Source organism: Conger conger, chromosome 10, assembly GCF_963514075.1.
Source record: "Conger conger chromosome 10, fConCon1.1, whole genome shotgun sequence".
Lineage (NCBI taxonomy): Eukaryota > Metazoa > Chordata > Actinopteri > Anguilliformes > Congridae > Conger > Conger conger.
The window spans coordinates 23,777,626-23,801,103 of record NC_083769.1 but is presented as its reverse complement, the minus strand read 5'-3'; the positions used below and the strand labels follow the sequence as shown (position 1 = coordinate 23,801,103).

The window sequence follows — 23,478 nt, the reverse complement described above, 5'->3', positions numbered from 1 at the left end:
TAGGGTTAAACCCCCATGCTCACAGGAAGCTGGGGTTAGGGCCAATTCAGTTTCAATTCAGTCATTTACAGTGAATTAATTAAAATGTAATGAATATGTTTAAATATGCCCTTGTTTTATTTCAATTAATAAATTGAATCTCAATTAATTTCCTGGATTGACTGAACTGCAGTTGACCCCAATTCTACAGCCCACAAGCTTGCATCACAGAGAAGGGACAGGCCAGACTGCTTTATTCCTATTTGGTACGAACACAAGGATAGTAATGGGTATGAGGAAGACGCAGATGTTGTTATTGTACTGAGGTGAGTCCAATACAAGAGCCAAGGCAGTTTTAATTTACAATAATTAAACTCAATGGTTCTCATGGAAGTGGGGAGATCGAATTGCAGAGTTATTTGTTGCTTCCCTTGGACCTGTGATACAATGTCATTGTTCTCGTAAGAAGCAGAATGGAGGGAGAATTTACTGAATTGAAATGTAATTGATCGGAGGAGGGGTGCACTCACATGGGATCTTGTCGATCTCATTCAGAAACTTGTTCTTGATCTCCTCGAAGACGTCATTCTTGTTCATGGGCCCTTCGGACTCGGTGGAGTTGTCGGCCACCGTGGAGACGACAGGGGCAGGGGTCATCGTCATGGTGCTGGTGCCAGTGGGCTCCGGCCCCACAATGGCCTCCGGCTTCTTCTTAAACAAGTTCCACTTCATTCTGGATGGCTAGGCCACGCGCAGTCCTGCAGGCAAAGGAACCAGCACATGAGCCTGCTTACTGTCTGGTGTGTATGCGAAGGATAACCTTGTGCTTCTCATCACATTCTGCATGCGCATACCTGGGGCGGTAATGGCATTAATGTTGAATGTTGATCACTATACACTGTGTGTGTGTGTGTGTTTGTGTGTGTTTGTGTCTATGTGTATGTGTGTGTGTGTGTGTGTGTATGTGTGTGTTAATTTACAGCTTTTAAACCTTTAATTTTAATTATAAATACTCAACCCTTAATTAATCATGTATTAATTAAAAGATTCCTGTGCTCTTTATAATGCGGAGTACTGGTTAATGCATAATGAAAGCTGTGCTCTTTTTAATGCTGAGTACTGGTTAATGCATAATGAAAGCTGTGCTCTTTATAATGCTGAGTACTGGTTAATGTAAAATGGAAAGCTGTGCTCTTTATAATGCTGAGTACTGGTTAATGCGTAATGGAAAGCTGTGCTCTTTATAATGCTGAGTACTGGTTAATGCATAATGAAAGCTGTGCTCTTTATAATGCTGAGTACTGGTTAATGGGTAATGGAAAGCTGTGCTCTTTATAATGCTGAGTACTGGTTAATGGGTAATGGAAAGCTGTGCTCTTTATAATGCTGAGTACTGGTTAATGTGTAATGGAAAGCTGTGCTCTTTATAATGCTGAGTACTGGCTAATGTAAAATGGAAAGCTTTACTTGTAGTGGCTGCAGTGCCCCCTGTGTTTTCACAGAAGGACAGCAGCACAGGTGGACAAAAGAGCAGCCATGCACCCGAGTGGCTCAGCTACGAAAGGCATGTTGTTTCAAAGCAGAGCTGACCACTCCAGCGTAGATTCAATGGGGCTGGATCATTTGTCAGTTGGCACTCCACATCTTCAAGGGAGAGATAGTCAACCAGGGTTGCTCTTTCCCTCTCTTTGCTTTAGCAATCTTTTCTGCCGATGTGACAACTGTATGAGTGCTGCCTTCAACAGACAAAATAGCATTTCCTCCAAACATGTAATGTTGCCTAGTAACAGTCACAACAATCCAGGTAGAAAAAGCAGTGATTGGTTTTGCTAACAGCAGGAGGCTAGTGCTAGTTTTCAACATCCAGGATTGCCATACATACATAGATGAGGATTGGTCACGACTACAACTGAGGAGAAAATGGGTCAAATTAAACAATGAAAACTAACTGTCATGATCCGTACTGTAATGACACCAAGTTCCTTCCTGTCTCTGTTAAAGTGTGCGTCTGAATAATTAGACAGACTGTGTCAGATATTCATTTTAAGATGGAGGCTTTTTTTATCATTCAGAGGGTGGGCCTGTATAGTCTCAGAATAAGTTTGGGCTGAGTTATGCAAGCTAATGTTGCATAAGACAAGCGAAATGCAGAAACAATCTGCTGCAAGGAGGAGAAGGAAATTAATACAATTCTGTCCCCCGGAGATACGCTCGCATGCGCCAGCATCCACAAGCAGATGCTCTCCACTTGAGATTATCCTCTCCCCTCCGTCAGCAGTCTGTTCATTAGGAACATTCACCTGTTTGTTTGACGCTTTCTCGTGTAAATGAAAACTCCTTATTGCCAGACCTCACTGGCAGTTCTCTCCGTACTCTGTTTTGTTGTGTTCAGTTATCATTGTGATAATAGTATGGGATGCTCTACCTACAGCTGTAACACCCTGCAGCCATCTCTTGGGGTATTTATTTATTTTTTTGCCAGTTCTGGTAAGTACTTGGATAGGACACCTTGCCAGAAAACCTTATTACTACTGAAAGTAGTGTCGGTGGGCCAGTGTGACAGACTGCATAAAATAATTTGAAAGGTGCAATGACACTGCGACAATAGGGATGACAGATGAGATACTACTGCAGCACGCCATCTATCTATATGTCTATCTATCTATCATCTGCCTATCTATCTGTCTCTATCTGTCTATCTGTCTTTTAATCCTTCCACATTATATATTGCGACTATTGCACTGCAGACAAAACTTATTATGTAGCCTTGAACTTTGAACAGCTGGAGATTTGATGGGCTGACTTTTTGTCAGTATCATCCCTCTATTTGTTTATTGGGCCCGGCATGGGCTTTAGAGACTGAGTGCGTGACAGAATTTGGCAGGTTTACATTGTGGAGGGTCAGCCAGAAGGCTAGAAATTTCACATCCAGTACAGATAATCTCTTCCCACAGTAAAAACATTTAAAAAAACTAAAGCTCCCATACAATAATCATATACATGGTGTATTTATATAGGGCAGCAATGTAGTATAATGGGTGGGGACCTGGGCTTGTAGATTCCCAAGTAGGACAGTATTGTACCACTGAGCAAGATACATTATCTGAATTGCTGCAGAATATATCATGCTGTAAAACTGTGTCCTAAGTAAAAGGTGCTAATAGTTATGTACAGTAAGTTGCTCTTGTTAAATGCCAGTAATAACATCTCATTCTCTCTCCCACACATAATGCTATCCCTGACCTAAACAACATGAAGTATTTCTCTGTGTCAAAACAAATTGTTATGAAGTCTCATTATAAAAAAAACCCAGAGAAAACAAAGGAGGATAAATTGTGTCCTTTGAATCAGTACCAGTGTAGAGAATATCAAGAGGAGGTAAATTAATGCTTCTAGTAATTGGGAAAACATAGATAGTACAGGCAAAGAGTATTACAGTAAACAGACGACATTGGCTGGAGGAGTAAGTTAGCATCCACAAACGGAATTGCAGCCATGTTCCATTTTATCATGCTAGGGCAATGTTCATAATGGTTATGTCCACAGAGAAGCTTTTCAAAATGGCCACAGGCATTTCCACATAACCACAGCAGACCTATAGACTTTCAGGATGATACTAATTCCATTTATGCCATATTGATTCTTTTTTATCTTCTCTCCTTTGTAGAAGAGGAAGGAAGCAGGCTGAGCTCCTCTCCCACATTGTGTTTCTGCTCAGGGAGCCGCCAAGATATTTCAATCGCTGAAGTAATTCCGCAGATAAGTCACATACCTCTAGTCTAGGATGCGCACACACACACACACACACACACACACACACACACACTCGGCACTGCGGAAAGTCAACGGCAGCCAGCGACACTGTTTATCCAGCAACAGGACGGCGCTCCGCGGATCACTGACCCCTGGCTGTGGCTCTAATATTACACGGCCAATGCACACAGATACGATTTGTGCCTCTTCTCTTTCCTGGTGGCTGCGTGCGGGTGCAGATGAGCTCTGTTTAAGCCTTGAGCTCTACATTACGACTGAGGTCAAACAGAAGGTTCATGTCAACTTACGGTATTCATATCCATGAACAAATTATGTCCCATACCCACACAGCATAGAGAACATGTAAAATCAATGACTGGCCATGCACACTTTGTTAATCAGTGTCGTCATGGTGGCCGGAATATTGTGGCGAGTGATTTATTTCACTTCGCACCGCTCCCTCTATGTGAAATGAGCTAAGCAAAACTGAATTAAAGTTTAGGGAGATGTTTTGCCCATGCGTTTTGATTAAATCTGATTCCATGCTGGCCCATGGGGACCACTGGACAAGAAGCATTTTCTCTGTTTTATGGCAGCCATTATCCAAGCTTTTACAATCCGCGCTTCCAGTCATTCCTGCCCAACTTTAAACAAGTTGTAGCAAAGTCTATTAAATCACATTAATAATATATTCCACTTTTTAGGTTTTTACAAAGTTATTTTAAAAAATGACTTTTATTTCCACCAAGCCCTGTGTTTAAGGGAGACTTTTGCTCTTGGGCTACTATAGCAAAGTGCAGAATTAGCCATCATGAGGACAATCTGTCTACCACACCAGACAGAGGAAGACTATAAATGTTGGCCTCTGTTACTAGGGGCTCTGAGGAAGGTGGGTAAGGAGCAGTTTGTGACACCGGGGTTTGTTTTATTCTTGGAGCCCTGACCAGAACGCAGAGAGGGTGTTGAAACTAGGCTTGTGCAGTCATTAGTCAATGCCAGCTTGGGGTGCAATATCTCCGGCCCTAATGTGGAATCAAGGCCACTGAAATGTGTCTGGGGCTCAATTTGCTGAAAAATGCACACAAGCAAAAGTGTGAGTCATCTGCGGTTATAGCTACCCGATGTACATTTACCCTGAAATATAGGTACGTTATATGACAACATAATGATGCTGAATTCAGTCTCTTGGATATAGGATCCATATTTTAACAGCATGAGCAGTAACATTGGATACATTAGCGCAAATCCTTAACCACAGAACCCTAAATTGTTTTTTCTTTTATTTCAGAAGCCTATATAAAATAGCAAAGAGATTGCAAATACAAGCACCTAGATAAACTGTATTGCGAGACACTGTGGAAGCAAAATAGTTTTATTGAAGTTTGCGAAGATAACAAGTAGCATAAAATATTTATGGATTAGAATCATAGAAAATAGTGGTGGACTGGACATCCAATCTGATCTTGGGTGTGGGTGATGGGCATTGATTGTGTGGCAGAATGAGACAGGCTCACTGGGTGAGCAGTGCTACCTGGACTGGGTGCTGAATGGTACAGTATGATATAGGGCCATTACTGGGCTCATATATCTCCCAGCAGCACCGCACTGTCTGCGCTCTGTGTTCCTATATATCACTTCATGGTGAGAAGTAAAGATGCAGATTTTGGCTTCTGAAAATGAAAACACTATACAAACACACACACGAGCATGGGTGCACATACAGGCATGCACATAAAAAAGAAGTCAGTCTTAACAAGTATCTTAGTCTTATATTTCGTCTTATATTACTTTTTTGCAAAATGAGACAAAAAAGTGTGAAAGTTCACCATCAAACAGTAACTTAAAACAAGCACATTGAAATTGGAAAGGACCCTCTTCCAACCATTCAATTGCATTCAGCTGAATATAATGGTCTGATAGCTTATCATGGCGATGTGACATAATGTGTGTTTGTATCTGTGTGTATGTGCATGTGTGAATAGGAAGGGGATATTGTAGTGTCTTATATTCTGTTGCAGCCTGAAAGAGGAGCAAATAACTTGGTTAATGTAATTCATAACAGAATGTGGAGCCAGGAGTGGTTGGGGTGGACTTTTTGTCTGTTTGGGCTTTCACTATTCTATAGGGCTTTCAGACTCAATATCAAAAGTATCAATATCAGCGACTATTGCATCCAAAGCCAAACTGTCCGGGATTTTGGAGTGAACTGGAGACTGGAGACTGGCTGTACTGTGAAACAGACTATCTGAGTTATGCAAGCAGATCTGCGGTCATTTGAGATTGTTGTTTTTGTTACTTACTACAGCAGAACTCTATACCCATCATAAGTCTTGCTATCCACAGTGAAAACAAATAGCATCATTCTGCTTCGGTAATAATAACAGAAATGCTGTGGTAAAGACATAATTATAATCAAATGTCACAAAGAAATACTGAGATTAGGTTAGGTGAATATTTTCCCCAAAAGGTGGTATTCCTTCCCAAACTAAAAATAATTTGGTATAGCATAGATAGTAGCATGCAGTAAGACACAAACTAAGTCACTAAGAGATTAGTAATGCAAGTTTCTTGTTCAGAAACATTCGAATTTTTTAGATTATGCCCAATCAAAACCTAACAGAGGACCAAACAAGAATCTCTTTAGTTTTACTGTTTAATCACTGATCCACATTAGTGTGGTATTTTCAGGGGAATACGCCATAAGAGAACATTGCCGTTTTATCTTTTCCACACACACACACACACACACACACACACACACACACACACACACACACACACACACACTGCAATTGTGAAAACTCAAGTCAGCAAACAGACTAACAGAAGACATTACTGAATCGATATAGTGCTTGTATCAGTGATTTATACTATTAATTAAACGACCAGCAGAAATTAATTGTACAGATATGATTTCTGCATGTGTTATACTGAGGTAGTAGCAGTAGTACTAGTAATATTAGTAGAGGCAGTAGTAGTAGTAGTAGTAGCAGTAATAATAGCAGTAACACTGTAAGAGAATGGGAACTGTTCTCTAGTGCATACCCTTGGGCTCTAACAGAGATAAAGTCCACTGAGAACATTTTTACTTGATAACTGATAAATGCAATTCTGCACATTTGGTCAGAAGTGTCTGACATTACCATTGCAAAAAAATATAAATTAAAAAGTAGCAAGATGGGCCCTGGGATATTTTGTGTTTTTATTATGAAAGACTGGAACATTGCTCTTTAATGAGAAAGGGTAAACATGTTGATTGCATCAACAGCACTACACTGCAGAGGGAGTGAGATTTGAGTGAGTTCATTATGAGAGTATATTTCAGTATAATGGAGCTGCTAAAATTCCACAGCCAGGCATTTCATGTGTAACACAAAAGTCCAGAAGAATATACCATATTCCGTCAACCAATCAACCAATCAACCAACCAATAGCCTACACAACCCCACTCCAAGAGATCACTTCAGACCTCTCCATAATATATTGCTCATTATCAACAAAGTCCAGAAAAATGTGCATCTCCTAATTAAGGACGGGGAATTTGCAAGTGAAGTCTAAGTGGAAGCTGCTTGAAGATGTGGGGTTTCTGTAATTACTCTGCCTCTGTAAAGCAATGCAGTCAACTCACTTACAATTGCATATATGGATAAAATCATACCAATTTTAATCCCATTGAGGGGATTAAACATCGGACACGACATCACAATAGCCCTGACTAAGCGCACCAATTAAATGAGGACTGTCACTGACAACTAACTCAGTGGTTTGCTTTTCATTTTGAAAAAATGTTGGCTTTTAATTTCGTATCATGATTAATGGCTACTTCATACAGCACCAAAACAAATGTAATTTTTTATAAAGAAATGCTTTCAATCATTGTTTTAACATGTCTTTTCAATGTCCATTTATTTAATTAAAACTGAAAAATAAACATTTTAAAAGCATGTCATATTTGATGACGCGTATCCGTTTTGGTCTTCTGTGGCCTTGGTCATGCTCTTACTAGCAAGTTACAGAGTAAAGTTGTGTTTTTCAGAATCGATCGTTTGGCAAAACCAAAACATACGCCTGAAATTGGATGCGGCAAAACTAACGGATGCAGGGAATAATATGAGTTTTATCATGAGTTGTACGTAACTTATTTCCTCTCCTTCTCATCAACGTTGTTGCATAACAGCAGTGATGGCATGATAAAAAACATTGTTTCGAGTGCTAGCAGTATTAGCCACTGGCCTGGAGAGCTAGCACTGGACGTTAATGCAACTGCCTGGATTTTTGTTTTGTTCTATTGATTTAGAATTGACATAAAACATGGACTATAGCAGGAACTGGGCTTCATCAGCTGAATAGACAACAAGTGGAACGTATGTAATTGATCTTTATTTACTTCAAATATTGCTTGAGGGAATGATAGATTAAAAGAGCTAAAAAAAGAAAACTCCTCTTGCTTGAGCTGTGCCTGTTTTGTAAAGTTAGATCGCCGTGTCTATTTTCGAATACATTGTGTAGTGTTTCCACCATGTCTGCCTTTTTGAATAGATGTTGCAGACTGCCGCGTCTCGATTTCATCTCTGAATGTAGGCCTTGTGTAAAGTGCTTTAAGAGACCAGTGGTGCTGAACCAGGCATCCGTCATTCAATGCACAGAGCGACGTGCGCTGCCCTTGATACTGAAACATTGTTTTCCAACTGAGGCAACCTGTTTTCCGTTTTTGTGTATTCAGAACACTCCTGGTAAAGCGTTGGGTTTTATTGAATAACAGATCCGTGGGTTGGGCAACCCGTTTGCAGTTTGAGTCTCGCAACCGGCTACGCCGTTTTGGCTGAGATCAATGCACTTGAAAAACGGAGAGACAAGTAAGGCGGGGTTAACGCTTCAAGATAAGCATGCTTGGTTCATTATATGACGATATCTGATTTGTGTTTGTGACAGGATGATAGGTATTTTACTGAATGTGGCCAGAAGGGCCCCCAATAATGTAGTCTGCCGCCTCGAGGACCCGGCCCTAGGCCCCCCTGATGAGAGATTGACGGGGGATGGGTTAGGAAGGAATGCATTGTTAACCCCTCGCACACGCCATTGAGGTGGTAGCAAGAACGCCCGTAAGAGGAAAAATATGTGGTTCAGAGATAATGAGCAGCCATACTTGTCAGTAGAGGAGTCTGAAGTTGGGGGACTTAGATTTAGGGTTTTAAGGAGCAAGGTTAAAGTTCTGACTGAGGCCATGCATAGAATGAGTTCCAGCACCTACAGCAGCTCTGTTCCTGCTGAACCCACTGCCCAGGAAGCTTCGCTGTAGTGCATTGTAGGAGGAACCAAACTGCTTCTTTCACCTAATTAGTAGGCCGGTCAGCCCTTCTCATTAATAAGCAGAGGAGAATGAGCAATCACAGTGCAGCTGTTCCATTACACAACAACAAGTATCCTGACAATAGATAATTAATGCTCTGCGACCGGATGACCGTTTCTCTCTGGCCCAGACACAGCGCCTCCTGTTCTCCAGGGCACCTCTGGCAGCCTGAAGGCATCCAGTCACACATATTGCTCCAACTCTCTCAATTTCTAAAGGAGCTCTTTTGGCATTTTACTGCTGAAAGCCATGATTTAGCCCGGCATAATTGTTTACACGCTGTTTGAATATTGACTGTGCTCTGCTTTGGCTCTTTGATTAAAAATTGGAGCTTTGCCTACATGACTCGGGGGTGGGGGCTGGAAGGTGGGTGGTGGTGGTGGTGGTGGTGGTGGTGGGGGGGTGCGGTCAGCCAATTTGGCTCTGGGTGTTCAGGCGGTAAATGAAAGAATTGGGCCATGTGTGCTGTGGCAGATGAAGATTCTCTTGTATTGGGCAGGTCAGCAGAGGAGATTGATGGCTTGGCTCTAAAGAGACGCTGAGGAGGGCGGGTAGGCTGGTCGGCCGGACAGTTGTTTCAAGGTGCGCCGTTCACAGGGACTCAGAGGTGATTTAACATGATGTCACGCAAGAGCGGTTCTCCCAATGCCCACCGTGCCAAATTGGAAATTGGGGAGAAGTGTCTGTCAAGGTGCTGGTCAGAACATTCCGGGCCTGTCAGCCTGCCAGGCTCCCGGGAGCCCCAGAGGGCCTGAGCGTAGCGCTGGAATCTTTATAGCCAGTGCAGGAACAGTCTGACATTAATGTGATCATAAATATTTATAAATAACCCTCTGAATTGTGTTCAACCAAGAAACGGCATAGTTTTAATATTGAAGTTACTCACTTCATATTGTATGCCCGTTCTGAAGGTGAATTAACCCCTTTGGTCCATTGGTTTTCTCTTCATTCCATTCTGCTAATGATGCAACATTTTATGGGCGTGTTATCGTAGTTCAGTATACAAAAAAGCTCAAGTGCAATACATTTGGTTTAGAAGCAAGGCATACTCCTGTGTGATATAAGCTCTGATAAGCAAACGCGACACACCCTTGTCTTATGCTCATACAAGTGTCAATTCTGCTCTGATATAGCACTTTCACATATCGATACATATCATACTTTTAAATGCTGTACATTACATTTGGTCTCGACTGGATTCACTCTGCTAGACGTGATTTAATACTGAGAATTTTGCCATGAACACTGTCCTGCTCTTGAAAACCTTTTCAGAGCCTTAATATCTAGCCGCTTTTGTAGCCGTCAGTGATGCAGAGGTGGACGTGATGTCACAGACTGTAATTGAGTGTTTGTGGGGGGAGGCTGAGCCCATAAGGTGTGGCTGAACATGATTCAGCAGAGAAAGGAGATGTGAGCGGCTCCTCGCAGCCTCCGTTTGGCAGGACTGCAGTGCAGACTGCTGCAGCGCCAGTGAGAGGCTTTACGAAAGCGCAGGACGCTTAAAAACGTCAGGCCAAGGACTGCCATATCTGATCAAAAATAAAACCTATTAACACATTACATGAATATTCAATTAGGTGTTTTTTCATCCATTCTTAATGAAGGATCAGTTCACAGATTTTCAGTGGGAGATCGTGTGGATTCTCTCTCTTTGAGAAAACATGGGAGCTCAAAGTGGTTTCTTTTTCTTTTTCTTTTTTTTAGGCGGAAGCCAGTTGTGACTTTAATCACCTCATTTTGGCAGAGTTTAATGGGACTATGAAGTATATTATGGTTAAACCATTCTCCTATTCACCCTCTGAAGGTAAAATGGAGAATGTTGGATTTGCCTAATATAATGTGTTGATGGTTTTAAATGGGGGTAGTTATTGTTAAATATTACTTGGCTCGGCATCGAATTACAGTTATTTTGAAATAGTGTTTAATATAATGTGTTCCTTGGCAGCAGTAATGTGTCTGAACGAGAGCTCTAATGTGAAAAGTCGGCCTGGAACTGAAGTGGTGATATTCAGTGCTAATATAATAAAGCCAACATGTTAAATGTATGGAAATGCTTTTGTGGTGGCCTGGAAGCTGATCCTGGCTACTGCAAAAGGACTACAAAGCCATGAGTGCCACCATCCATCAGGATGGCCCCATTTTAGGGCACATATTTTGGGACCAACCCCCTCAGTAAGGTGTAAGGACTGTGCCATTTTTAGGTGTATTTCCGGACTGGCACCTCAGTGCTGCTTCGGGTGATGATCAATCTGGCCGTGATCAATGGCCTAAAAGAATAAAACCCAATATAGCACTGTGCCTAGTACATTTGAATTCTGTCAGCAAATGCAATCACCTGCCCCTGGCAAGCCCAGGCAATTCCCCAGGCAACTTTTTACCTCCCATTTTCACACTGCGTACAGTATGATCTCCACAGTGTGTGTACACTACACACACTCAGAAAGAGCTGCACCATGCAGAGTTAAAGGGTGATTACACTCTAGATCACATTTTGTTTAAGCCGTGTTTGTTGCCTGTTTTATAATGACATCTTTTCATACTGATGTCAACATTTCTGAAATAATATCATATGGAAAAAAAAGACTGGAAGCTTCTTGCTGCTGCCCTGTAATGTTTGAAATATTCCATATGCGTTCCATTCAAGCCCTTTGGAGGTACCTCTACATTATATGAATGACAATCAAGTTATCAAACAGGAAAAGTGTTGCCGCCCATGAATTTATCTGTTGACGTTTTAACTGATTTCTTCTTCTTTTATTTTATTTTATTTTTTTGCAACTTGCACAAGTCAGATATCTAGCTATTAGAAATAAGTACCACAGAACCCTGCCAGCACCTGATAGAGAAAACGTTATGCAAATGAGAAGGTAAATGGAAATGGAGAATTGTGTACTAGGCAGAGCCAGGCTGAAGTAGTAAGTGGACATGCTCTTTGAAGTGTCAAGAAACGGCAGCTTTCGGCTTGTCACTGCCCACTTCACAATTTTAAAAGACACAAATTGAGGTGCAGAGTGAGAGCACCAAGGGTAGGGGGGTGGAGGGAGGTCTGATAGAATCTACCAGTAACCCGTCATGGGCATGGGCGCAAAAGATCTATATAGAAAATGGAACTGGAATGGAACAAGAATAAAAATGATTTTTAGCTAAGCTAATCTTTAAAAAACACTTTCCAGGATGTCTCAACTTGACTGCAAGCTGAAATGAGCAGGGTCATTTGTGCAGTCCTATTAGATCGATTTGGATACATAGTAATACTTACCCATCAATCAAGAAGAGGGGCAGAGAAGGGGCTTTGACTTGCTTACAAATGTCGGCTGGGCTCCCGACAAAACTAAACTAAACTAAACTTTTCACCTTTGGGTGGCAGTGCATGGCTTTTTTTTCCACAAAATGCCCTGGCAGGGCTTAATTAGATTTTAGTATTTTTAAACAATCGGATGTCACAATTGGATTTGAACAATGTCATGTATCAAATTAAGTCACGGTATTCGAATTTAGAATTTTTTTTTGATTTAGTGTATATTACCTCTTTAAGTTTACAGACATTCTAATGCCTCGTCTGGCTATCGACCACTGTAGTAGAACTGAAGGCCAGTGCACTGGGGGAGAACTGCACTTTTCCATGTTGAAAACCCTCCATGTACATTGTCCCTGATGAGGGGGGACATAGATTTGGGCTAAGCCCCAGGCACCTGCCATTATGAGTGTCCGTCCAGGCCAGAGGGGATTGTGGGAATATTGAGTGGCCTGAGGCCATGACGGAGCTCACCAGGTTGGATGTCAAAGGCTACAGTTCATCTACCCATTTCTCTCTCAATAAGAAGGCACTGCAGAATTCTCCCCTCTACTTTCATGTCCTTTCTGATGACTCTGAGAAACTGCACAGGAATCCCATAATCATACTGTTGTATGAAATTAAGTATATACTTAAGTGTGCCTTTGTACAGACCCCCAGAAGGAAACAGACTGTGTTGGTTTACCATGTTGACACGGGGTCAGCAAGGTTTGATGAAGAGACAGGGTTCGTCAATACAGGACTATTGCTCCCATCATTGCGCTGCCTCTGCGCAATTCTGCCACCTCAGTGGAAGGCTCACAGAACAGTTAAGTTGAAATAGTACTGTATAGATCACGGGTTTTCCACATACAGTGTTTGGTGTCTTGTTGTGGGAAATAGTTTGGTGTCATTGGTGATGTAGTAAACTGGTTGCTGAAGAAAGATCTTGAAATACCATTTAGAAATCAACCACAGGCAAGTTACCAGTGTGTCAGCATCCAGCTGTGCTACAAAGGCTAACCAGTCTTGTTATACATACAGAGATGACATCAGCAGGAACATTGTTGTTGTGGCCATCTTGTGACTCTTTATTTGATGATTCGTTGTTTTTCTGTAAACTCTGGGTATATAGAGGGAAACGTGGAATGGTTCAAGTAGACTTGCTAATATGATCTCCTGCGTGCGACTCGTGTATAGCCATTCATATTACACCTTTCCACATTGGTATTCTATTTCTGCATTGCACAGTTTAATAAATTAAACTAATCTTTCCAGAGTCAGATAAACGAGAAAACATTTAATTAACCCTGTTCCAGCCAGTAGCCAACGACACGCATTTCCGTAAAACTCAGCCCTGTCAGCCCCCAGTGCTCAGGGTCATGGGCAGTTGCCGACCTTGCCTGTTCATAAGAGTTGCCAGCTGATAACAGCCCCCAAGTCTACTTTACTACAAAGCAATCCACCATCTTGTGGTATCACATAAGAGACCATAATCCTACTGTACAACATAACAGCCTATAATCCTACTATACAACATAACGGCCCACAATCCTATTGTAACAGCCCCCAATCTTACTGTACTATATTACAGGCCACAGTCCTACTGTGCTACATAACAGCCCACAATCATACTGTCCTACATATCATCTTATAATCCTACTATATAACATAGCAACCCATAATCCTATTGTAACATGCCCCCAATCTTACTGTACTATATTACAGGCCACAGTCCTACCGTACTACATAACAGCCCAGAATCCTTCTGTACTACATAACAGCCCACAATCCTACTGCACTACATAACAGCCCCCAGTTTTACTGTACAACATAACAGCCCACAATCCTACTGTACTACATAACAGCCCCCAGTCCTACTGTACTACATAACCGCACGGGGAAAGGAGTGAGCAAGGGCAGCTATAGATTACCTGCTGAGATATCCTGCAGGGGTGATGTCAAAACTGATGGGGTGGCACTAAAACTGAAGGGGTGATGCTAATCATATTTCCATGTTCATGACATTAAATTAAGATGGAAATGTCTACACTGCATTTTCTACATGGTTCTATTTATAATGCATTTCAACTTGCAATTTCAATGTTTTAATAGATACACCTCTTTAGTACCTTTTAACAAATTCATGACATTCTCAGAATTCTCATTCTCTGTTCTCTCTGAAATGCTAGATGGTTCTGAACTTCATTCGACCTGTTCAAGAGGATGACGGGCCAAACATAACCCACTTGGCAGTGACTAAAGTGTCCATGGCAACAACAAAGCAAATTCCTGCATTTTATGAAGAGTTCACCTGAAAACGAATCCTCATCTGTGTTGCTGTCAATACCTAAACTTAAAATAGACAAATAACAGTTTCCAGGCAGATTAAGAGACAGACAGGACTGAAATAAACAAACTGAAGGGTTTTGTTAAAAGTTTTTGGAGGCAGGCTTTTTTGGATCAATAATTGGCTCCATTATTCTATCTTCAACTAAAAATGCTTACACAATATGGACTGTCAGTTTGCAGAGACTGGCAGGCAATTTCAAAATGCATTCAGCTATTTTAAAGAACAAGTGTCCAGAGGAAAGTAATCACTGGACCGAGTCTGGACAAATTGGAACAGTGCTCTTCAATGCAGTGGCACTGCAGGCATCATTCCGGTAAAAGCATTTGTTTAATCATGCAAGTGTTTATGGTCCAGGGGGATGTGCTTTTACAAAGCTGTAATGTAGCCCAGGATGAAGGCAATGGGCAAATGGCACGGCAGCCATTCTGGATCAAAAACCTTCCTCGCCTCCATCACTTGACAGCGCAGGGCCCTGTAAATTGCTGCACAGCAAACAATAATTCAGTTTCATTAATTGAAGTGTGTAATTTAATTAATAGGCAACAAGCCCCAGCTTCCAGCTGACTCACTGTAGTCTCCAAACATTACTGAAGCACATAAAAACTATTTGCTGATCCAGCATGAACTCTTGACGCATCCCAGCGAGTGCAGAGCCAGTGAGTCTATTGCTAATCCAACGAAGGCACAAAACCAAAGAAGAAAATGAGTCAGACGCCTTATAGACCCAAGCAGCATGATAACGGACGTCCTTCTCACACCCGTTCTCTATACTGTACATCCTCTGAGATCAAAAGACATGTCAGCACATTTCACACTGTTTCAGCACTTTTCTGCTTTATGAGGCATTCTCCCTAAAAAAAACCCCTGCGGCTTTAGTGCCACCCAAAATGCATTTCACTGAAACGTGCCTCACCCCCCTCCCCATTAGTGCAACCCAAAATGCATTTCATTACCTCCCCTCCCCTTTTTCAATATTGCACAAATTCCTCAAAAGCCCACCAGTGGCACAAACAGCATGTTCACCATGCAAATCATATCCTTTGCATTGACTTTGCATTCAGGTTCACCCAGCATTCCCCTTCAGGTCTGTGAGGCCTGTGAACTCCCATCCCCTCCCCTCCCTCCATCGCTATGGAGTCCGCCTGCTTACCCCTGCCAGCCCGGGCAGGGTGACCTTTGTGCACTGTTAGAGCCATTGATCGACACCACCCCCTCCATCGCCGGTCCAGTGCTTCCCCCAGGAAGGGACATTTTCCGGTATGAGGCGCGGTGTATCTGCCCCGCACCCTCCCCTCTCGCCTGCTCCCTTTCTCCCATTGTGTACACAACGGCGCAAGCGGCCGCAATAAAAATCAATGTCACGAGAGCACTCTGCCAGAACCCGAGAGGTGACAGGCGCAATAATGCCGCACGTCTAAACTTTCAACCGTCGTGTAATACAGTAAACCAATTATGACACATTACTCACGTGCCGAGAAGCAACAGTACGCGGTTCTTTAAAACTTTGTGCCGTGTTCTTAGAAAGTCCTTTTCATACAAAAAAGAGAGACATTTAGGGCAATGCAGAGTAGTCCGATGCATTGTGAGCTGCAGGATATGCTCCGAAAAACATCTTGTTGTGTTCTGCAGCGCAGCTCCAGTTTATAGATTTATAAATGCGCTTGTATTCGGAACAATGGGAGCTCCTGCAAAGGCCAATTGTTCTTCAGCTGTTATCTGTGGAGCAAAGGCTCTGAGTCTCAACTGGAAGCGATAGCCAGGATAATTTACCGCAGCCTCTGTGCTGCACTTAAATGTGCTCCCCTTATCCCGCAGATTAATCATGTTGACTAAGGTAAGGGCTGATCCATACACGGCTTCCATAACAACAAGAATAAAGAGAAAATTTTCACCATAACAATGCACAGACTGTGGGATCCAATGGCTTTTCTTTCTAATGTGGAAGGCGAAGGTGCAAAAAAAAAAAAAAAAAAAAAAAAAATGGCTGTGGAAATTTTCAAATTCTGATGCTGATGTGCACTAAGTGAGAACTTTATTAGGTATTTAATGCACTTATTTTTTAGACTTATTAAGTCTTCTGCTACTGGAGCCTATCCACTTGTTCAGAGATGCTCTTCTGCATACCACTGTTGTATTGTGTGGTTATTTGTGTCACCTTCCTGTCCGCTTCGACCAGTCTGGCCCTCCTCTGATTTCTCTCATTAATAAGGCATTTCTGCCCGCAGAACTGCTGCTCACTGGATTCGTTTTGTTTTTCGCACCATTTTCTGCAAAATCTAGAGACTGTTGTGCGTGTAAATCCCAGGAGGTAGCCCCCAATCCGACATTTGGTCTGAAAACAGCTTAATTTAGTTGCTGCGACATGATTGGCTGACTAAATATTTGCAAGCTAATAAATTGATCACTGAGTGTATACTGTGTGTGGTTCTGGTAGTCTAAGCTAGTCTAAGCCTAGTGTTATCCAAATGTTTCTTTGAATGCAGAGGGCTGGTTCAATACAAGGCCAGGTTTTGGATGAAGATGGAAATGTGAGTTGGTTAAAATGACAATGATCAGTCGTCAACATTTCTGAGTGCAAAGTATAAAGGAGAGTGTAGTTAGAGGATGATGTGCACAATCAATTTGTGGCTGAACTGTATGGATATTAAAATGTTTGATAGAAATGGAGTCGAGCCTCTTTCCAGTGTCAGACAGTTGATTTTAGTGCAGATAACGAGGAGCATCTGGAGAACATCTGACACCTGCCAGGCCTGCTGTTTTGATCGTTCTGATTGGTGCAAGAGTAAAGACATATGGGTGCATTCTGAGGCCTGGACCTCCTGAAACCGATCTGCACAGTGTACTTCTGTGAGTCTTGTGCAGTGAAGGTGACTGCTTACTCTCTGACTCTCCTCTCACAGGCCGAGCGTGATGATGACAGCAAACTGGGAGGCGGGGCTTGGAGAGAGTGGCCGGTGTGTCCCCTGTTCCAAGGCGTTAGGACATATCAAGGTGCCCCTCAATGTTATGCATTTGGACTCAAGCCCTGTACATTTTCGGGAACGGGAGAGAGAGAAGGACATCCGTCTATGCTGAAGCCCCACAATGTTCTCAGTTAAAAATAGGTCCATTGAAATTCACCTTAATATCTCAAAGCCGATGAGTGGATGAATCTCTGCATATAAATGTCTTCCCTAGCTCCCGAGGAAAGAGAACAGACACAATTGGCGAGCCCATTGCACATTTGGAAGCAGGTTCACATCCCAAATTCTGCAGATGCATCTGAAAAAAGTGAGATTTTCCCGCTTTTTGAAATGATGATGGATTTGTTCTGTCAACTGAATGCTGGAGGGTAAGGTGACTGAACACAGCCCCCTGTCCGTACCCACGTCTGTCCATCAGCTCACTGATTTCCCAGAGACGGGGGGGAAATGTGAGTCAGTGAGGGTGTCCGTACCTGCTGAACTCGACTCAAAACCTTTCCGCCCAGGTCCGACCGTTTCCGCATGGCGGTGTGTGGGAGCTGTAATCAGCTGTAATCCTAGATCACTAGTTCCCAAACTCGGCCCTGGGGGCAACCTGTGTATGCTGATTTTCTTTCCAACGATAATTGCAATCTCACAATTTTAACAAGCAGTTAATTTGCCTTAATTAGGTGCTTCATGTTTCGAGGGATTGTGTAAGAAATAGCTATGCATGCCATGAACATTCCCAAGTTCATATTTTGCTATATTGCAAACAATAACATAAACATAAATCAATTTTTTGATCAAATGAGGTTAATCAGTATGCTCCTATTTGGGTTATTTTATTATTTAATTAATAATTAACACCATACAGGTTTGGCTCTTTATCATTTTCTTTGTCTGCATATTTTTTCATTATCTCCCTGATGGTTAGCTTTAGTAGCCAGGTGTGCACACTTTCACAAATCAGGGGCGTATTGATTCAACTCAGGCTTTCATTTTATCATTTAACAATTTACTTATTTTTATGCAGTTATTTGCAGTAGCACAATAAGCACAATATGAACTTGGAAATTGTATTCTTCATGGCATCCATAGCTATATCTGACATAATGTGGCTTAGATAACCCCTCAAAACATGGAGCACCTAATTAAGCCAAATTAACTGCTTGTTAAAATTCTGCGATTGCAATTATGGTTGGAACGAAAACCTGCATACACAGGGGCCCCCAGGACCGAGTTTGGGAACCACTGTCCTAGATCATGGCTATTACCCGACCTCATAACCATTGTATAATCTGCAATCTACAAGGAAGATTTCCCCAGATAAGCTGCGAAAACTGAATCTGTGTTCCAGATGAATATGGTTCTCCTTTCCCATCTAAATAAGCATTTAGTCAGAATTTTACCCAGAAGAGAAATGTTCAGGAATAACATCTGAAAGAGAAGGCCGTTTTATAGCCATTGTTACTTTGATGTTCTGCTTTACAATTATTATGCATAGCCAAAATGTTTCCTATGCAAGCCCTCAGACTCTAATCTGGAGTAAAATTATAATAATGTCACTCTGCCACTGCTGTCAGTCAAAAACTAGATACTATAATGAACTGTTATAGACTTGATTGAAACAAGGAAATTCAGAATATCCATGGTGTGCACAGGCACATTCAGTCATAAATGGGTCCCTCTGCATTTCATGTCTATATCTCTAGATGGAATGCTCAGTATACTACTAAGAGAAAATGGAGATATTGCCTTCGGGTCGAATTTGAGACCCCACAGCTCAACATTAAGGGTACCATTAACTTTAGTTTCCATTAACTAGAATTACTGTAACAATAAGATGCTGATTCTTAATTTTGTGCAAAATGGCAAATGGTAATGAACATTTCTGGCACAGAGTTGTGCTTTAGTGGCATTAGTAAAAACACTAAGGCCTAAGATTGTTACCAAGACAATAATTTGGGGAAATGTGAAGTTACCGGCTTAAATGTTCAAGGGAAATGGATGCAGCAGTATTTCACTGAAATGTAACCAGAGATCAACCAATCTTCTGTGCAATTTATTACATGTGCTATCTGATTTCAGGGTGTAGCGCTTGCTCTTATAACCACTTTGGCAACATTTATCTTCATGGCTGTTCTACGCACAAGTGATTGTCTGTAGTGCTATAAGGTTTCCGAACACATATTTATGACAAGTTTTAATACCCAAGTGTCACCACAATATTTCTTTAAAAGCTGTTCTTAGATATCAAGGAGACAAGAGCAGGGAAGCTTAAGATGACACAGTATACATCAACAACCAAAAACAAATGAGGACTTGCAGCCATCCATTCTCAAGGTTACAGTGCTGAACGCTTGCTGGAACAGCCTTTGGAAAGGCTGTTCTCTTAAAGTGTATTTTCCCTTGCTAATGACACAGTGATGAAATATGACAAACACACAGGAGCCAGGTCTTCCTCCCTTCAAATGCAGCAGGGCTGTAAATTGCTGGCCAAGAGAGATACCATCTGTCTTAGTTTGTAAGACAGGCAATTTCCAAGGCACCAATGCAATGGGTAGGCAAGACAATTGAACAGAATTGGGTTACAAGCCTGGCAAAGAGCTGGAGAAATCTGTTACACACATATGAGCCAGAGGCCCCAGGCATTTGCAACTGGACGTTTTGCACATTTTGAGATGTAGTTCTCAAAAATAGCATTGCACGTATTAAAAGGTTAATTTAAGGAACCAAAGTAATTCAAAAAAAAAAAAAAAAAACTTGAGTTCACCAGAGATTTGATATCAGATTCCTCACCAGGGATGCTGCATTCTATGTAGAAAGCTTTCCCGTGAATTTATCTGGCCGTTGCATTTTGGCATGTGATCCAGTGAGCTGTAGTGCACCACAGGCTGCAAGTCACCTGACACAGCGAGTTCCCATACGGGTGACATGTAAATTCTTGTTGGCTTGGCCACTCTGCCATTTCGCTTTAACGGCGTTAACACGGATCAGTCGCCTCCTATTTCCCCAGAATGCAGTGCCTCTGGCTGCAAAGAACCAATTTCCAAAGGGTTTGATTTCCCATGTGATTTTCGGCAGTCCCAGACGATCACCAACTGGGCTGCTGGTCTCAGAGGTGCCGTGTTCCTCTCTGCTCTGACAATCCTGCCTGCTTTGAGAATTCACACTCAAATGAAATCACGTCTGTTATTATTTTTCTCTCCACGCTTTTGGGTTAGCTATTAAAGCCTCTTCATCCCACATCGTTTTATCATGAAAAAATGTACGTCTACATTTCTATGTTGAGATAAGGTTCAAAAGCATTGTGTGTACAGTAAGTGAATGGGTGTTAACCTGTGTTGTGGGCATACCAGTGTTGTCATACATTATTATGAACAGATCAATGATACGATCTATCACTTAATGTCCTCCTTGGAATCACCAATGGAAAAATGCATAAAAGATAAAAAAACATTTTGCCAATGAAATCCACATATAGTGGATATGTGATCCATTGGGATTTCATTGGCAGAATGTTTTTGGCTAAATCATTTTTAAAACAAATAATGGTAAGAACTGCAATGGGCATCTCTAATCGATGTGAGTGTTTAAATAGTCTCCCTGATGCCTTTGTTGCAGTGAGATCTAAGAAAAAAAGCAAGTCTCCTTGTACAAATGAACCACCCTTCTGTATGGAAACCCCACCTATGGGGAATACTGTATGCCACTTCACGTTTTATTGTAAACTGATAACTGTGTGCATCAGGTGACCCGCTCGGTCCCGATGCTCGTGATTGATTGGCTCTGATTGCGTGAAAGAATAGGCAGGGCTCCCGAAGGACTGTGGATGCCTGGACCCAATCTGCCTCCAGCGCAAATGAACATGTCAATTCGCAAAACAATGGTCCCTGTCAGAGGACACCATGCAAATCGGCTCATTTCACATGGAAACGGGGCCGGAAAAAGGCCTGGCACACAATGAAAGCACAGAAATCAACAATAAAATAATGGCCGTAATAATAAACAGCCAGATCAGCATATGCAATAATATTCACACTGGAACATACTTCATTCTTTTGTTCTGGTATTGTTAAAATGGGGAATTCATTGCCTCGCTGCATATTCATTTTGTAATTACTGAATTATTTTTCCCAAGGGCAAGCCAAGATTAAGGAGGTTATAAACAGGACTGAAACAGAATTTCCATTTAGAGTGTTTACAAACCAATGGTAAAAATTAATCAGAACAAGGTGGCAACATGAATAATAAAGTCTCTCAATAAATAAGCAAGATAAAACATTAAGGAGAAACTAACATTACCCGTTTCAATATATTTGCAAGTTAGGCTATTATTTACTATCTATCTCACACTGTATGAAAGTATTCTTAGTTATTTAGACAGTTACTTGATCGTAAGGCTAATTGTGGCAACGTAGGTATTGGAATAAACGACCACCGAGTAAACCTAGTTAGATTGTGATTGTGGAGAGGCGCAGCCTGGGTTGGCTTTTTCACCTTCAAATAAGCAACCACTCCAGACCCAGTTCAACTATAGGCTATACTAGGGGAAGTATTGGGTAGCAGCAAATGCAAGGCTCCCCAAGGCTCTCCAGGACCTGGGATGGAAACCCCTGTGTGACTTAAGTTAGCTCCCAGACCTGCGAGCTGCAAATCGAGGAGGAAAAAAAAAAACCTTTCAAGAACTGACTGGCTTGAGCCTGATCCTGCCTTACCATCGTCAAAGTGTCAAAGAAAGTTCCAAAGTGTCAGAATTACATGTTCAGTGGATACCTTCACTGCAACATCTTGATGAAATTCCATTCATGATCATTTGAGTAATGTAAAAATCTGTGTCATGTCTATTCCATTCCTTTTAATCAGATAATGTAAAATGACACCAGTAAAAAGGTAATGCAGTCAAACAATGGTCATTTAACAGACACCAGTGTGGATATAAAGGAGCTGTAGTCTGGCCTACCCCACTAATGTGCATAAGCATGATGGTTCCACCTGGGCAGGCAACGCCCCACTCTCCATGGCAGGGAACCACAATCCCCCAGTGTGACACTGAGATGTGCCTGGGACAGGTATGCCCTTGGTATGTCCTCACTAATGGTGGGTGATAGAATAGCATGGGGATCCCAGAGCAGGCCCTGGATTCAGCTTTCTCACAACTGCCTCTCATCTTACCTCTACTGCAGATAAATCCTCCCAAGCTACTATAGAGGGCTAGTTCTACACACACACACACACACACACACACACACACACACACACACACCCATACACACCCATACCCATACCCATACATGCACAGAAATACCCTACTACAGAGGACTATTTCTACACATATGCGCACACACACACACACACACACACACACTGTGCATGCAAACGTACCTGTACGCACCCACGTTCTCACACATGCACGCACACAGCTGGAGTCTTCAGCCGTTTTTATTTATCCGGTTTTTTGGGCTAAGCTCTTGAGGGCTGAGCGGGCAGCCCCGCGGCGAGGGGGACAGGCACACGTGCGGCGAGGCACAGCCGCCCCTGCAGAACGCACACAGCTGAACAGTCACTTCAGCATAACTGCAGCATCGAGCGCTCTCACAAGTCAAACACAGGCTGCCTCCCTAAGCACTGCTCCCCAACATCAGCGCAGAATGGCATGGTGATAGCAAAGTGCCGAAACAACATTCAGAGATATTTCTGCCCCCCGAAACACACAATCCCAGCGTCCGCTATAGAACTTACAATCGTATGTGTAATTTAGAATATAACTACTTTTACAAAGTGCAAATCAGACAAGATAAAGTGGAACCAATTAGAGGAATCG

At 42.1% G+C, this 23,478-nt stretch overlaps 1 protein-coding gene and 1 long non-coding RNA gene across 5 annotated transcripts in view; one reads left to right on the top strand and one right to left on the bottom strand.

Annotated features, from left to right (window-relative positions):
* LOC133139090 (synaptotagmin-2-like) overlaps window positions 1–23,478 on the bottom strand; it is a 104,052-nt gene that overhangs the window by 18,984 nt on the left and 61,590 nt on the right. For all 4 annotated transcript variants that reach the window (XM_061258386.1, XM_061258389.1, XM_061258387.1 and 1 more), the window contains one exon: window positions 510–737. In XM_061258386.1, the coding sequence (XP_061114370.1) occupies window positions 510–711 (202 nt within the window). In that variant the 5' untranslated portion in view covers window positions 712–737. The remainder of the gene's footprint in view (window positions 1–509; window positions 738–23,478) is intronic.
* On the top strand, window positions 7,723–18,217 carry LOC133139091 (uncharacterized). The gene is made up of 3 exons (XR_009709782.1): window positions 7,723–7,861; window positions 8,030–8,096; window positions 17,610–18,217. It is a non-coding gene; the product is annotated as an uncharacterized LOC133139091 (long non-coding RNA).